The sequence below is a fragment of the Protomyctophum bolini genome (assembly GCF_963924005.1).
Source record: "Protomyctophum bolini genome assembly, chromosome: 17".
NCBI lineage: Eukaryota > Metazoa > Chordata > Actinopteri > Myctophiformes > Myctophidae > Protomyctophum > Protomyctophum bolini.
This window is the reverse complement of record NC_137878.1, coordinates 5,539,005-5,554,787: the sequence shown is the minus strand read 5'-3', so window position 1 is coordinate 5,554,787 and position 15,783 is coordinate 5,539,005. Positions and strand designations below refer to the sequence as shown.

The following is a 15,783-nucleotide window of genomic DNA, read 5'->3' as shown; positions in this document are numbered from 1 at the left end:
GCAAAAATGCTATTTTAATCTCCCCGGCTTAAGTGTCATTAAGCAGGGCGTGTGAGCCCTGTAGCGGGAGTGCCGAGTCAGAAATAAACTCCTAGCACGTGTGTGTGACACAAATGTATTAGTATTAATATTAATAACATTAATAATTCTCTAAACTACCTCCCCCTGGCCAGCCTGGCTAGCCTGTCGCCTGATGGAGGGGAAAGGAACTGGTTGGAATAACGTGTTCCTTCCGCGCTACGTCCAACTAGGGAAACACTCCCCCCTGTCAGGTGAAAAGAAGCGGCTTGGACTCCTCATGCAGTGAAGGAAGCATGAGGTCAGTCCGTTGCTCTAATGACACTACAGAGGAAGTGTAGCGCCATTAGATATTTGACATTGGGTGAAAAAAGGGGTTACAAAATCGTGGAATAAAAATGTAGGAAAAATAATAATAACATTGATAATAATAAAACAAAATGTTTGGAACTTTTGAAACATGTTTATCTCATTCATTTGCGATAATATAAAGTTCCTGATGTCTGGATCTGAATAATGTTGTGGTTTTAATTTAGTTTGCTTGTTGGTGCTCCAATGTCTAAGGCAAAAAAAAAAACATATTAGCTATTATTATTTCTTATTTAACCCATTTAGACCTGAGGACGATTCTACGTACAAATGCTTTTCTAAATCCTGACAGTTTTCTGAAATACCCTATGTTATATTAATCAGCTTAGCAAGGCTGCTCACTTATGGGAGTTTGCGCCCCCTAGCGTAAACACAGAAGCATTATATAAACTCACAGACAATTTTGGCTGGGACTTTGAGACGTGATGACGTTGAGAACCGCCCACCGGTGCGCTAGTATAAAAGCGCGTCAACGTCCCTTAGTCTCCATTCATTTGTTTCTTCTCATGTGTGTAACACAGCGCAAGCGAAGTCTCCCTAAGGTTTAGCATCTGAGTTATTTCCATAAGGACGAGAAAACTTCTCGGTACCGCGGAAACTGCTTTCCTAGAGGCTTCGAGAAGTAAAGAAAAACGGTAAGTCCGTTTTTCCTTAACCAAGGTTAATAATAACTTGGTGGGTGATGTAACTTGTGTGGTGGCTCGAGCCCTGCTAAGTTTCTTTACCCGTGTGACGGTGACTTAAGGTCCCGAACGTGTGACGGGCTAGAAACGGTCTCGACCCTTTGTTAGTTTCCACACGTGTGCCGGCATCGGTGGCTGCTACCATTAGCCCGCTGTAGCCGACACAGCACACGCACGTCCCGCGGCCCCGAAGCCCGTGACGGCGTGGTGAGCTGCACAAGATATAGTAATATTTTTTGCTTAGCTCTCACGTCTGTGTTGACGGCCTGCTTTAACAGCTAGTGTAGCCGACACAGCACACGCACGTCCCGCGGCCCCGAAGCCCGTGACGGCGTGGTGAGCTGCACGAAATATAGTAATATTTTTGCTTAGCTCTCACGTCTGTGTTGACGGCCTGCTTTAACAGCTAGTGTAGCCGACACAGCACACGCACGTCCCGCGGCCCCGAAGCCCGTGACGGCGTGGTGAGCTGCACAAGATATAGTAATATTTCTGCTTAGCTCTCACGTCTGTGTTAACGGCCTGCTTTAACAGCTAGTGTAGCCGACACAGCACACGCACGTCCCGCGGCCCCGAAGCCCGTGACGGCGTGGTGAGCTGCACAAAAATATAGTAATATTTTTGCTTAGCTCTCACGTCTGTGTTGACGGCCTGCTTTAACAGCTAGTGTAGCCGACACAGCACACGCACGTCCCGCGGCCCCGAAGCCCGTGACGGCGTGGTGAGCTGCACAAAATATAGTAATATTTCTGCTTAGCTCTCACGTTTGTGTTGACGGCCTGCATTAACAGCTAATAATAGCTCTTTTTTTTTTTTTCGGCCTCCACATACAACGCCCCGCGGCCTTCTAGCCCGTGGCGCCGTGTATTCTAAACAGCATATAGTAATATTTCTGTTTAGCTCTCACGTTTGTGTTGACGGCCTGCTTTAACAGCTAGTAATAGCTCTTCTCTCGGCCTCCACATACAACGTCCCGCGGCCTTTCGAGCCCGCGGCAGCGTGGTGATCTGAAACGCGCAGCCTTGTGAAACTGATTGATTAAACTCGCAGTTACTGTTGTAACCAGGGTTATATGAACCAGCGAGCCTTGCCTGTAACGTGTTCGCCCACGAAGCCTCCACCTACGTGGCTGCTTGTAACTCTGCTCTTCGTTTCCACGTGCTTCTAAGCCTCGTGTGATGGCAGAGTCCCCGACCACAACCCGTCGCCAACGCCGCCGCGCCCGGGCGGACGCTCACAGCCAGTGCATACAAGGGGCGTGCAAGACCTGCAAGGGCCTGCTCGCCCATGACGACTTGCATGACGAGTGTCTCTACTGCCTGGGCTATGGCAACCTCTATTGCACAGAAGGCCTACACTGCCGCTCTGAAACAAGGAGCCAGGCACTGGTCCCCTGCATGGAGGCGCCGCTCTCCGACGCCCCGATGATTCAAACAGCATATAGTGATATGCCTGTTTAGCTCTCACGCTGTGCTGACGATCTGGGTGAACAGCTAGTGATAGCTCTTTCCCCAGCTTCCACACACGACGTCCCGCGGCCCTTCGAGCCCACGGCAGCGTGTTGTCTGAAACTTACAGCCCTGTGAAACTGATTGATAAAACTCGAGGGTACTGTTAGTAACCCGGGTGGCATGAATCAGCGAACCATGCTGGTAGCGTGTTCGCCCACGGAGCCTCCGCCTACGTGGCTGATGGCTCGGGCTGCTGCTTCGCACCCCACTGATGTGGCGGTCTGCGACTCAGCTATCGCTGCACTTAGCTTGTAAGAGCGGCCATTGAAGCGGAGGTTACTGACGTAACTAGGGCTCCTTAATCGGCGAGCCCTGCCTGCGATGTCCGCCCACGCCTCTCTTGACCTTACAGGATGAGGCGGCTGCTCGCAGCGGCATGCCACTTCCTGCCTGGACCCTCACTAAACGTGGCTGCCGGTTGGCCGCCACTAGAGGTTACATGTGTAACCAAGGCCGGGCCCTATAATCGGCAGGCCCTACCTGCGGCCCTTTCGTCCACGCTTCTTGGCCCTGCAGGGTAAGGCGACCATTCTCGCAGCAGCGGGAGCTGGCCCTGCCCTGAGAATACCACTCAGACGCTGCCAGCTCAGTCTCTCGAAGGTGGGCAACCTGCGAGACCCCAGGTCTCGACGTTGCATGACGGTCTGCGATGAGGCTGGCACCTCACGCACATGGCTCCTCATAGGTTGCCGACAATTGTCGGTTTAAGTCCTAATTGAGTGACGTTCTCCTACGACGAGACCTCTCTCTACTGAGACTACCTGCCAGCTCGGCTCGTCACGGGCGCGTTACGTGCGGCGTCGCTAAACGGCCTGCGAGAACATGAGGTTACTAGCGTAACCGGGGTTCTACTGATCGGCTTGGCAGGGCCGCTCGCTTATGGCTAGAACGATGGTTACGTTCGTAACCCCTCGTTCTATGGGCCGGCGAATGCTTGGCTACCGCCTCCGTCGCGTGTTTCCTGGCTGACAGGAATGAATGGCGCTTGACGGCTTCGCCCCGGCTTCCACTTAGACGTCGCCGCCTTGGTTCCATGCCGGGTGACGGTCTGTGAGAACGGCCATGGATGGCCCTGTTCTCCTGTGACACCGGCGAGTCTGGTCTACGGCTCCCGTCACGTGCCTCCTGGTTTCCAGGGGAAGGTGGCTGCCTCCGACTTGTCAACTTTGCCCCGGGTTTTCTACCTGGACAATGCCAGCACGGTCCCCCACGGATGGGCGACCTCAGGAAACAATTGATTTCCACGCTGTGTGACGGTCTGATGATGGCTATGGACGGGCTCTTAGCCTGTGAGTCGGGCTGTTGCTGGTGGGGACTGCCTATGACCGGAGGTCTGTGGCTGGCTTGCCTGGTTGATGACCGCACACTTGTCTTGGCTTCGCCAAACTCGGGCCCCCCCCATCGGCGGACGACCTCGCGGGAACTGCTCACCGAACCTGGGGATCACTCTCGTGACCTCGGTTTCCTTTGCTCCAGCTAGTGATGTTCATTCCTAGCATTCCACCTAACGTGTCTGCCCACTGACCCGGGCAGCACAGGGCTGGTGCAATGTGGTTCCCATGCTGTGACGGACTGTGGGGGCGGCTAGCGACGGCCCTGCTAAGCCCCCACACGCCCGCGGCGCCTCTACAGTAGCTGGCGACAGCCCTGTCTTGAGTCCCCGCTTGTATCTTGTTCAATAAGGTGACGGCTTTCGCGACTGCTAGTGATAGCTCTGTCCTACCCACTTTACATGACTGGATACTAACCTGCTTTATTGTTTCCTTTACATCCTAGCTGAGGATGTCTGTGGCAACCAGAGCCCGCCGTCGGCAACGTCGCGCCCATGAGGACGACGACAGCCAGCGTCCGCAGAAGACCTGCAGGTCGTGCCCGGGCCTGATCGCCCGGGCCGACAGGCACGACGAGTGCCTGTACTGTCTGGGCTACGGCCACGCCGTGGAGGCGATGGAGAAACCGGGGCGGTGTACACACTGCCTGGATTTCTCTGACATGATCGTACGATGTAGGATTAAGCGTACACAGAGGGCATACCAGGCCCAACGGGACGCCCTCGTCCAGATCAAAGAGGATGAGGCCCAGCGCGGAATGTCTGCGGCACGGGGGTCCCGCAGAGGCCCTCCACGGAGGACCTGCGCACTGGAGGCCTGCAGGGGTTTCATAGAGGGAGGAGACAGACATAGTCTCTGCCTCTACTGCTTGGGGACGGCTCACGCGGAGAATGCCCTCACGGGGGAGGGCCCCTCCTGCACCCCGTGCAACAGCATGAGGTCCCCTGGCCTTAGGGAGTCGCGCCTCCGTGAAGTGCGGATGCACTTCGACAGGCCGGAGAATCGGCAGGTCGTCGGAACCCCGAAACCCACGGCGAGGTTCTTCGGAGGACTGCCTCGGGCGGCTCCGAGGACGACTGCCCCCCGGGCGGGGCCCATCCCGGCCCCGCGGACCGGCATCCGCAACGCGCCGTCTCTTCCCCCACGACCTGTGGATGTGATGGATGAGGGGATGCCGTACAACGGGGTCCCCGTCGCCTTCGACAAGGCCGACGTCGCCGGGCAGGGGAACGTGGATGACGTGCAACAGGTGGATTCGCCCCTGCTGCACGGGGCCGTGGCGTTCCCTCTGGTCGCTGCGGTGGCCTTCCTAGGACGTGGGTCGACGGTGCAGGCTAGGGTGACCCCCGCCCTCCGCCAGGGCAGACTGAGAGGGGTCCCCATAACCCCCCTAAGTTCGACCAGGAGGGCTGTTGGAGTGGACGGCGTGGCTTTTCCGACCGTGATGCGCCATCAGGGCCGTCTCGGAGTGGGGGGCCGACGCCCTTCCCCGTCCTACGGGACGTGCTCTCCTGAGGGGCACGACCGATGGGGGCAGCTGTAGGGGGCCAGACTGGACGTCTTTGCCTCTCTCCCCTCCGCCTTGCGGTCCCGGGCTTGTCAGGGAGGGGTCTCGGACCTCGCCTTTTGGACCACGCTCTAGGGATAATGGCCGGTCGGGACTTGCCCCACCTCCTTCCCCTATGAGGGACCTCGATAAGGGTAGGGGTCTCGGGCCCCACCCTCGGTCCTCGGAGGGAGAATGGAGGTTGATCAGGAAATGTGCACGCTCTTAGCCCCTGTACATTTTCTGTAGTATTACTGTTGTTTTTCTGTTTTCTGTATCTGCTCTGTATTGTTTTTTCTTGAATAAATAATACATGAGAACTGACGCTGTCACCGCCTGAAACTTCTTGGAGGGCGTGAGCCGATGTGTGGGGTGGTATAACCCACGACTGGGTCAGTTTCCTACGGGAGCTGTCCCAGGCCCGGTAGGTCACGCCCGTTTGCTTTTTCATTGGTAAATGAGGGCTCCTGTGCACCCACCTCTTGTGAGAGGATGGGCTATTCATGGGGCGTCCATAGGGCAGGACGGCACCGGTGTTACCCCGCTGCTTTCTCGCAAGAGAAAGGGGGGGGGGGGGGCGTGAGGCCGCTTCTAGGCCTGGGTGCTTTGGACGGCTATTTGGTGGTGTTTTCACTTCAAATATTCGCGGGCAGGGTTCTGTTGCGCATGATTTGAGATGGCGATTGTTTGAGGACTGGTGTTCACCAGCTCAAGTGGTGCCTTTTCAAGCGCCAGTGAGGGTCGTTCTGTCGTTCCTCCAGGACCTCTTGGATAAAGGCAGAGCCTTTAGTACTGTCAAGGTGTATCTGGCTGCTATCTCTGCCTGCCACATCGGTTTGAGGACAAGACGGTGGGCCAGCTCCCGCTGGTACGCCAGTTCATGAAGGGAGCTAGTCGTCTCCTTCCGGTGACTAAGTCTTTGGTCCCTTCATGGGACCTTGCTTTGGTTCTGGACTCTCTGTCCCGACCACCGTTTGAGCCCTTGGAGGAGTTGGGTATGAAGCTATTGTCGCTGAAGACAGCGTTGTTAATAAGCTTTGATGACCGCTAAGAGGGTCAGTGATATCCATGCGTTGTCCACGAGTGCGGAATGCATGAGGTTTAATGGGGATGCTAGGGTGGTCATGAAGACCAATCCGGCGTTTTTACCTAAGAACCGCCTGGCTACCCCGGTACCGATGGACCTGGTGGCGTTCTGTCCGCCCCCCTTTGCCTCTGAGGAGGAGAGGAGGAGGCATAACCTCTGTCCGGTGAGGGCATTGAGGTTGTATTTGGACAAAACTAAGGCGACAAGGAAGACTACACAGCTGTTTGTCTCCTGGGATCCCAAGACTGTGGGACTGCCTATCTCGAAGATTAGGCTTTCCCAGTGGATCGTGGAGGCTATAGAGCGGGCTTACTCTGGTAGGAATATAGTGCCTCCCATAGGGTTGAAGGCGCATTCCACGAGGGGTATGGCGTCATCCTGGGCCCTCTGTAGGGGGGTCTCTGTTCAGGATGTTTGTTCCGCTGCAAGTTGGGCATCGTCTTCCACTTTTGCCACCTTCTATAGGCTGGATGTGACAGCAGCGCCGATGGCGCATGCGGTCCTGAGCGTGGCCTCCAGTTAGTGGAGTGACTCGGCTCCCTGGGGGGACATTGGTTTTCTCCAGGGTGCTGAGCTGGTTGTTCTGTCGGCTCCTCTTAGGCGCTTATGACAGACCTGGGCCTGGTTGGCTTTCCCAAGGAGGGGCAGTAGTCCTTTTGGGGACGTACTGTGGTCCTTGCTCACAGATGGTACGGGCCCTAAGGGTCCAGACTTCGCGATGACAATAAGGGAGTTAATAAAGTCTCCCATAAGTGAGCAGCCTTGCTAAGCTGATTAATATAACTAGGGGTTACGTATGTAACCAGAGTTATATAACAGCGAGCAAGGCTGCTCACTAGGATTCCCTTCTTGTTGCTTGAGAAGAGAACAATTGTTATCGAATGGAGACTAAGGGACGTTGACGCGCTTTTATACTAGCGCACCGGTGGGCGGTTCTCAACGTCATCACGTCTCAAAGTCCCAGCCAAAATTGTCTGTGAGTTTATATAATGCTTCTGTGTTTACGCTAGGGGGCGCAAACTCCCATAAGTGAGCAGCCTTGCTCGCTGTTATATAACTCTGGTTACATACGTAACCCCTAGTTTCTGTATCAGTGGTTCTCAAACATGTTAAGGTCAAGGACCCCCATCTGAAAATATGTTGTCCCCCCCCGATAACGATTTCAGTTACAAAAACATTCGCTCTGAAAGAATATATACATTAAAAAGATCTACAAGCTCGTAGCTCGGCACTCGGTGCCATGCATAACGTAATGCTAACACATAATGCTAACACCCTTTTGGTGTTGAAAAAAAAAAAAAATTCAGTAAACTGGAGGATTTAGAAGATTCTTTTTAAATGTCGAGGTCAGGCCTAAATGGGGTATAAGACACCTAAAGGGGTTCCACGCACAGTTCATGCGTTAATCACATTGAACTGTTGAACATCATGTGTCAGTGCTTTGTTCCTCTCAGTGCACGTACGTGCACACATCCGCTGAGGTATAGCAGCAGCAGGTACGTGGCATTGTCCCTGTGAAGGTGTGTTAAACCTCAAAGCTATAATCATTACACTTACTGCAACAATGGAGGCTTTATGTGAGGCTGATTACTATGGGCGACGAGCCTGTGACCGTCTTATCTCATGTGTCTGTCCCCGAGAGATTTATGAATCCCACCACAGCTGTAGGATACACCCGTCCGATTGGCTATGCCAGGCGTGGTTTTACTGAAGGTTATAGGGTTAGGTTTAGGTATAGTTTACTGATGTTACAATTGCGCGCATACTGTCCTACTGTACACACTGTGTGTGTGTGCGCACACAGAGACAGTGTAGGATAAGGGTCTGTAACAGAATGGAACACAAATGGAACCAAAATGGACTCTCAGAGTTAAATTGACATTGATTTTACAAGTGTGTGGGTAATGTGTAAATGTTGGGGTCCTTCCTTGCCATGACAAGTTTCCCTACCATGCATTTGTAAGGCTATACTTTCATGTTATAGTGCTGTTTTTATTTATTAAAAAAAAAAGAATGGTGCGCCTACATTTTGCACCAGTGCTACCGAGTAGAAAAAGTAAATTTTGAGCCATGATTTACATGATGACTTGATTGTTTACTGTATTCCTGTGACTTTAAACAAAACTGTTTTCAAATGGGAAAGGAAACGTCTCAAGCAAGCAGTAGAAAGTAAAGAAATAAGGTAAAATGAACGGCAATTCAATGTCAACCCCTGAATTCATACAGAGAAGGAGAAGTCGGCGCACAGTCTTTGCTCCAACAGTGTTTTTGTTTTTGTTAAAACGCCGTTTAATTCAGGACACGACGTTTCGGGCCGTGAGCGGCCTTTGTCAGGTGATCTTTTGTCCAGCACCGGCAAAGAACTGGATGTGCGCAAGCCACCTGCTTTTTAAAATAGTTACAATTTAGTCATTTAGCAGAGGATCTTAATCCAGAGCGATTTACAGAAAGCAAGAACACATGAATACATCAAACAAAGAGATAAAATACATAGAAATATCAAGTCATTAAGGATCATAAGCAAGCTAAGAAACTAATATCACAAGTTTACACAATCAAAACTAAAATGAGCACATGAGATACATTCATTTCGAGCGGACACTGCTCCAGAGCGCACACAACCCAAACGAGTGAACAAGTGAACCGGTCTGAGACAGATAGTATGTCATGTCACGTAATATCTATAAGTGTTATACTGTTCATTCAAATAATTTGTTACGACTCACACAGGAAAGGAAACGTCACCTCTCTCTCTCTCTCTCTCTCTCTCTCTCTCTCTCTCTCTCTCTCGTATCTCTCTCTCTCTCTCTCTCTCTCTCTCTCTCTCTCTCGTATCTCTCTCTCTCTCTCTCTCTCTCTCTCTCTCTCTCTCATATAACAAGTGACTTGCGCTGGGTTTTTCATACAACAGTATAGTCCATGTTTCATTTCACAATTTTCGACCACACAAACTTTCTGACTGACAGGAATGCAATCATGCAATCCTTAATATTAATAACAGCAAAGCAAGCAACTGCTCATTTTACTTTGATAACCAGTAACTTGGGGCTACAGTGCAGACTGGTATTTCCTAGTGTTTAAAATGAGATATTCTGCCCTTCAAAAATTCCCATTTAAATGTAAATTTAGCAATGCAAGATGTTTAACAATAATTTAACTCTTGAGAGCTTCAAGATAATTCAGTAAAGTACGGCAGCCCTTTCTGTCGCATGTTGACCGCCTTATACACTCGTACCCCCGACTGAACCTGACTAGCCTGCCGACAATGAGTTGATTTGTATACTGATTGGAGTTTTTTTTCCCTCCCGCTCTCTCTTATTTCGTGCGTGCGTGCGTGCATGCGTTTTTTGTGCTTTTTGTATTTGTTGCTCTGTTGTGGTCTCTCTCGGTTTAGATAGTGAAAAATCACTATCTAAACATCACACCTGTGTGAAATGAGGGGCGCTCTTGTCACCGTGCATCAATGTATGTTAGCGGACATCTGACGTTGCTACATAAGGTACATGAGGTGGTCCCTTATTGGCCAAGCGCGCCTCCCACCCACATGTGATTGGTTAGCCGCTTTTGCTCGTTTACATAATCATGTGATCATGATTATCTCATAATTCGTACATCGTCATGCATCGTCTCATACTGGCCAATCAGAATGCCTGTTGCCCGTGATTGGTTGGCTGATTTTCTCGTTTACATGTGACGTATAGGTTTTCCCTTCAATGTCGATGGCGTTTCATGTTTTGATGTTTAATTTATGCCATATTTACCAGAATCCTGACGTCATTTTCTCCGCTCATTGTCAATGGCAAATCTTGAGAAGTGTGGGGACAGAAGCTGTTTATTAACCCATTCTGACCTGAGATCAGATTCTAAAACTGTCTATTACATCCTGACAGTTTCATTATTAAAAATGTAATAAACAGAATGTTAGAGTTCAAGATCTATAAGGGTCCAGTTGGCTGGGGACCACCTGGATCCCCCTCAAGGTTGAGTTTAACCCATGTTGGGGTGGGAACCCCTTTTGGTGTTTTAAGCAGTATGTTATAATGTACTGCTATTGAAAAAATAGCAGATCTACAAGCTCCAGTGCCGCGCTATACGAGCTTGTAGGTCTGCTATTTTTTGACATAGAAAGGTATTTCAGAAAACTGTCATGATTTAGAAGACATTTCTTTTAAATGTCGATGTCAGGCCTAAATGGTGTTAAACCATGAGGATAGCCGCGGGGTCCATGTGCTTATTAAAAAGGTTCTGTCCCTTTTTGTTCCATATAGGTTGAAGACCACCCCCCCCCCCTCCTCCTCCTCCTCCTTCCCCCCCCCTCCCACCCCTCCAGCCATGGCCCACCGCTCCCAGAGCTCGTCGGTGGGAGAGAACACTCTGTGTCCAAACTACGTTCCTCCGCACTACAAGGAGGAGTACCGTCTGGCCATCGACGCTCTGGTGGAACACGACTTACAGGTAGACGGACACTCACGTCACCACCACCCACCACCACCACTGGCTGTTAAGCCCTAACCACACCAAAGGGTCACCATGCGACTCCTCGGGGTCCACAAACGGTTGCAAAGGAGTTAACGCTGAAACCGCCTCGACACTTTGGTGTGGTTTGGGGGCCGTTGCATTTCCATGCGTTGAATCACTATAGGGTCACCGTGGGTCAACGTGCAACGAGACATATCACACCTGCAGGGACAGCGCTAAAACCGTCTTGACCCTTTGGTGTGGTCAGGGCTTTAGTGTTTGATTTTATTTAGCACAGTATATAAAAACAAGGCAAAAGGGAAAATAACGTGGAACAATTTTAATAAAACGGAAAGTGCAAGGAGGAGGCTTCTACGAGGCCTCAACCTCTGTACAACAAAGCATTAAAAAAATAAAAATAAAGATTTGAAAGCAATATACATTTTTATTTACGGATAACATGATGGCATAGTACAAAGAAAAAGGTCTAGCACGGGCATTGAATAGACACTTGATTATCTAGAACATCATTATCAAGACAGTATTGTAAACAAATGTTTTTACAATACTGTTGGCTTCTATGTTATGTAAAAAAAATAACTACAATAACAGGGAAAAGGTAATTGTTACAATAATAATAATTTAAGTGATCTGACGCACACATAAATTAAGAGAAGACAGTTGCTGACCAGTAAAGTTTTTGTCGTATAGTGTAGTACCTCTGTATGGAAAACTGACTATGCTAAGCAGATTACAAAGCACGTTGCGTTGTGAGCTTGTACACATGGGCCATTTTCAGCAAGTGTAAAATCAGCCATTATACGACTAAATCAACCGAAGATTTAGTCGACTAAAATCCTATATGATATTTACTCGACTAAAAACTAGACTAACACTAAAAACATTCCGTAAAAATGTGACTTAAAAAAAAAACGAAATGAAAACTATGATGACTAAAAAATAAAGATTTGCTGGCAAAAAACAAAACACTGATTTTGGGTTGTCAGTTACAATTACAATTTACAATTTAGGCATTTAGCAGACGCTCTTAATCCAGAGCGACTTACATTAAGCAAGAACAAAAAAAGCATGGGAATACATCACATAAAAACATTTATCAAACATGCGTAAGCTAAGAAAGTAACAGTGGAATATCTATATAATGAAACTATACATATAAACTACTATGCTATACATATGTACTATGACGTGCTATGACTACATACAATGCAATTATAGTCTAATTAAGTCAAATTAACACATTTTGGGTCGTCCCCCCTCCCCCACAGGGCTACTATGAGTTAGTCTAATTAACACATTTTGGGTCCCCCCCCCCCCCCCCCACAGGGCTACTATGAGTTAGTCTAATTAACACATTTTGGGTCCCCCCCCTCCCCCCACAGGGCTACTATTAGTTAGTCTAATTAACACATTTTGGGTCCCCCCCCCCTCCCCCACAGGGCTACTATGAGTTAGGGCCGATTCATACTCCTGTTTCGGCGCTGTAGTGCCGAAATGATTTCGGCTCGTCAGAAAATTTCAGTAGCACCGAAGAGCCGACTTTAGGACGGTACCCGCCCCCCCGAACCTCAAATGACGTCAAATTGTAGGCTCTACAGCGCCGAACCGACTTTTATTCGGCTCTAAAATAGGAGTATGAATCGACCCTTAGTCTAATTAACACATTTTGCCCCCCCTCCCCCACAGGGCTACTATGAGTTCCTCCAGAGCGCCGACCAGGTGGAGTTCCTGTGCCGCCCGGAGATCGAGCACATCAAGGCCACGCTGCAGACCCCCCATCAGTCCTCCTCCTCCGTCGGGGGGGTGGCGGGGGGGGTCCCAGAGCTGACCTACCCCCACCACCACCAGCACCAGGAGGTGGTGGGGGGGGGGGACGACGGCTCCTCGGACACCTACTGGCCCATGCACTCGGACATCGCCGCCCCGGGCCTGGACCTGGGCTGGCCGCTGCAGCAGCACAGCTTCATCGGCCCCACGGAGGTCACCACGCTGGTCAACCCCTCGGACCCCGACATGCCCAGCGTCAAGATGACCGCGCGGCGGCTCATCAAGGAGGCGCAGCACGTGAGTTCATATAATATTAAGTTATTAATATTAAGTTATAGTCGCTTATAGTTGCAGTGGTTTCCTCGAAGGTGTGTGTGTGTGTGTGTGTGTGTGTGTGTGTGTGTGTGTGTGGGGGGGGGGGACCCGTTGGTTCCATTTGTACACACTCAGAGTTACATTTATTTGACAAGGACGATGCTCATCAATCAAGTCAGTTTTCAGTCAGTCAGTTTTCAGTTTCACATCCATGTGAATGGGCCAGAGTTAGCCTGAAGCTAATTTACATCTGTATAGTCCCTGAGCAGGCTCTTAAAAATGGTGATAAAACTATAGCCATACAAAAAACACATACAGAATTAGAATACAATATAGACTGGGTCCGTTTCTCAAAAAATATGAACCCTGAAGGCAAATCGTATTAATTCATTACATACAGTACATGTTTTCTAGGGGTATTAAGGTCTGCTGATTCCAAATCTGCTGTATGTATAACTCAAAAATGGCCGCCCGCTGAGCCCTCAAAATGGACCATTTAAAGATGGCGGCCACAGCTGTGCTGAAACATAATAAAAGTATTATGTTTGACTAAATAAGGTAGAAAATAGACTGGAATGTCATTTCTTGTGTTTTCATATATGGGGAATACATTGACATATTCATATTTAAGATCAATTGTGAAGGAACCACTTTTATATAATTTATATTGTGAAAATTGGCATTGGCCTCTTTTTTATTATTTGTTATGATGAATAATTGCTTCAAGCCTTAATTTGTGTTTCTGACTTGTATTTGCATGCAGCAGACACATGGACTTAGTCCCGGTCATCCTCAGTGTTCTGGCAGGTGTTGCCAAGTTTCTTGCAACTGCACGCTTCAATGCACTCCATGGGGTGTATTAAGCAGGTCAAATAATATTACATATAATATTACAGTTTTAAGAGGTGGAGGTGTGGGCAATGTCATATTACAATTATGGGCATGGTAAGAAGCGCTTTCGGCACCCCGTGGCGTGCGCAAAACGGCCTGGAATTAGTCATGGGAGTGTTTAAGGAGTGTTTAAGACGTACCCAACATGTCCGTACTATTCGCTTTACCAGTCAGCTGATGTCACATACGGAATGCGCCCTTTGCTGCGGAGTGGTAATACATTTCTGCAGGCTGGCACCATAGACATGACATGACTTTGTCGCATTTGGGTTAATTATTCCTATTGCACTGCATGCTGTCACCTTTATGCCTCAAAAGAACAGATCCACAAGCTGTCACAGCCATGATGTGCATACTGTAGCTTGTAGGCCTATGTCTCTATTTTGTTAAGTAACTTGCAGTGTTAATTGGAAAGTCATTACAGCGGCGCAGCCATATGCTATACAAGGGAGGGAGATATACTCACATCATCACTTCATTTGTTTCTGTTCTAAGCATGAAAGACAGCTGTAAAATTATTTATTGTAGTGCATTTGATTCATAGATGAATAACTAAGCCTTTGAAATGGCACCTACCTAAACCTTTCAGATCGGAATGGAACTGCAAGTAGATACGCAGCATATGGCTGGCAAATTGGCAATCCACGCGTAATGTTCCTAGCTGAATCGTCTAACCCCCGAACATACAAGTTCGTTTGATATTGTTTAATTCGATGACAATAGAAACATATACCATACAGCGAATGAAAGCAAGATTCCTAAGGAATATGGAGATTTTTACGTTTTAAGAAACGGTTGAGAAATGAGAGAACCATGAGTGTTTATAATATCAACGTTTTTTTATGAAAGACAAACGGGCTGTGAAGAGCTCACCATCCCGACAAGGAGGAAATATAGCCTATAGTGCATGCACGTATATGCACTGTTGCACACACGCTCTTTATTTGTTTCTATTGAAAAACACCAGTAAAATAACGTTTATTGTATTTTATTTAAATCGAGTCACGACAAAGGAATGAGTTGAAATGCCACCGCACCTACGTGCTGCGTAATGCTGCGGCCCCGATGTCATGGTCTTAGCTCGTAGCATTTTATTGAAGAAGACTTGAATCGTGTGTGATACAGCGTATGAAAGCATAACTTTTCAAGGATTATGGGAATGTTTTAATTTAAAAAAAAAAGGTTGAGAATTGAGCGAACAATGACTATTTGAAATCTCAACGTTTTCCGTTTTATAGACTTGTTGCCATGTCTCATAGAAACAAGTAAATATGTCTATAAAAATAATCCCAAAAGAAGCGCATATAACAGGGGTCTGCAACGTCTTTTAAATTAAGTGCCATGTTTTTATTTTCTAGATAGTGAGTCTGCCATATCAAGATTAATTTTAATGACACCACATTACATTTCCAACATATTTTGATTGTCCACAATATAAATATTTTCTTGCACATTGTTATAATGATCATTATATCCCCCTGCAGTCAGAGTTCATAGTTTTAATGAATGAATGTGATGCATTGTGAGCTGGTAGATCTGCTATTTTCAAAAGTAATCTTGGACAAAAGTGACAATTGTGGAATATTTTTTTAAACATTTAATTGAAACATTTAAAAACACAAATCTGTCATGGGGGTCACTGGCCCAAAATATTTTTGGATTATCCAAATGCATTCATCTGGGGGTCCTTGACATGGGAATGTCGCTGTGTGAGCATCACGGGTTTAAACAACATTAGGAGAAAAGCCCAAATAGAAACAAGAAAAGCAACCACAACTACCAATAT

General features: G+C 48.4%; 1 protein-coding gene across 2 annotated transcripts in view; it reads left to right on the top strand.

Annotated features, from left to right (window-relative positions):
• fam83hb (family with sequence similarity 83 member Hb) overlaps positions 1 to 15,783 on the top strand; it is a 60,391-nt gene that overhangs the window by 12,972 nt on the left and 31,636 nt on the right. For both annotated transcript variants that reach the window (XM_080787640.1, XM_080787641.1), the window contains exons 2-3: positions 10,814 to 11,000; positions 12,711 to 13,088. In XM_080787640.1, the coding sequence (XP_080643766.1) occupies positions 10,878 to 11,000; positions 12,711 to 13,088 (501 nt within the window). In that variant the 5' untranslated portion in view covers positions 10,814 to 10,877. The remainder of the gene's footprint in view (positions 1 to 10,813; positions 11,001 to 12,710; positions 13,089 to 15,783) is intronic.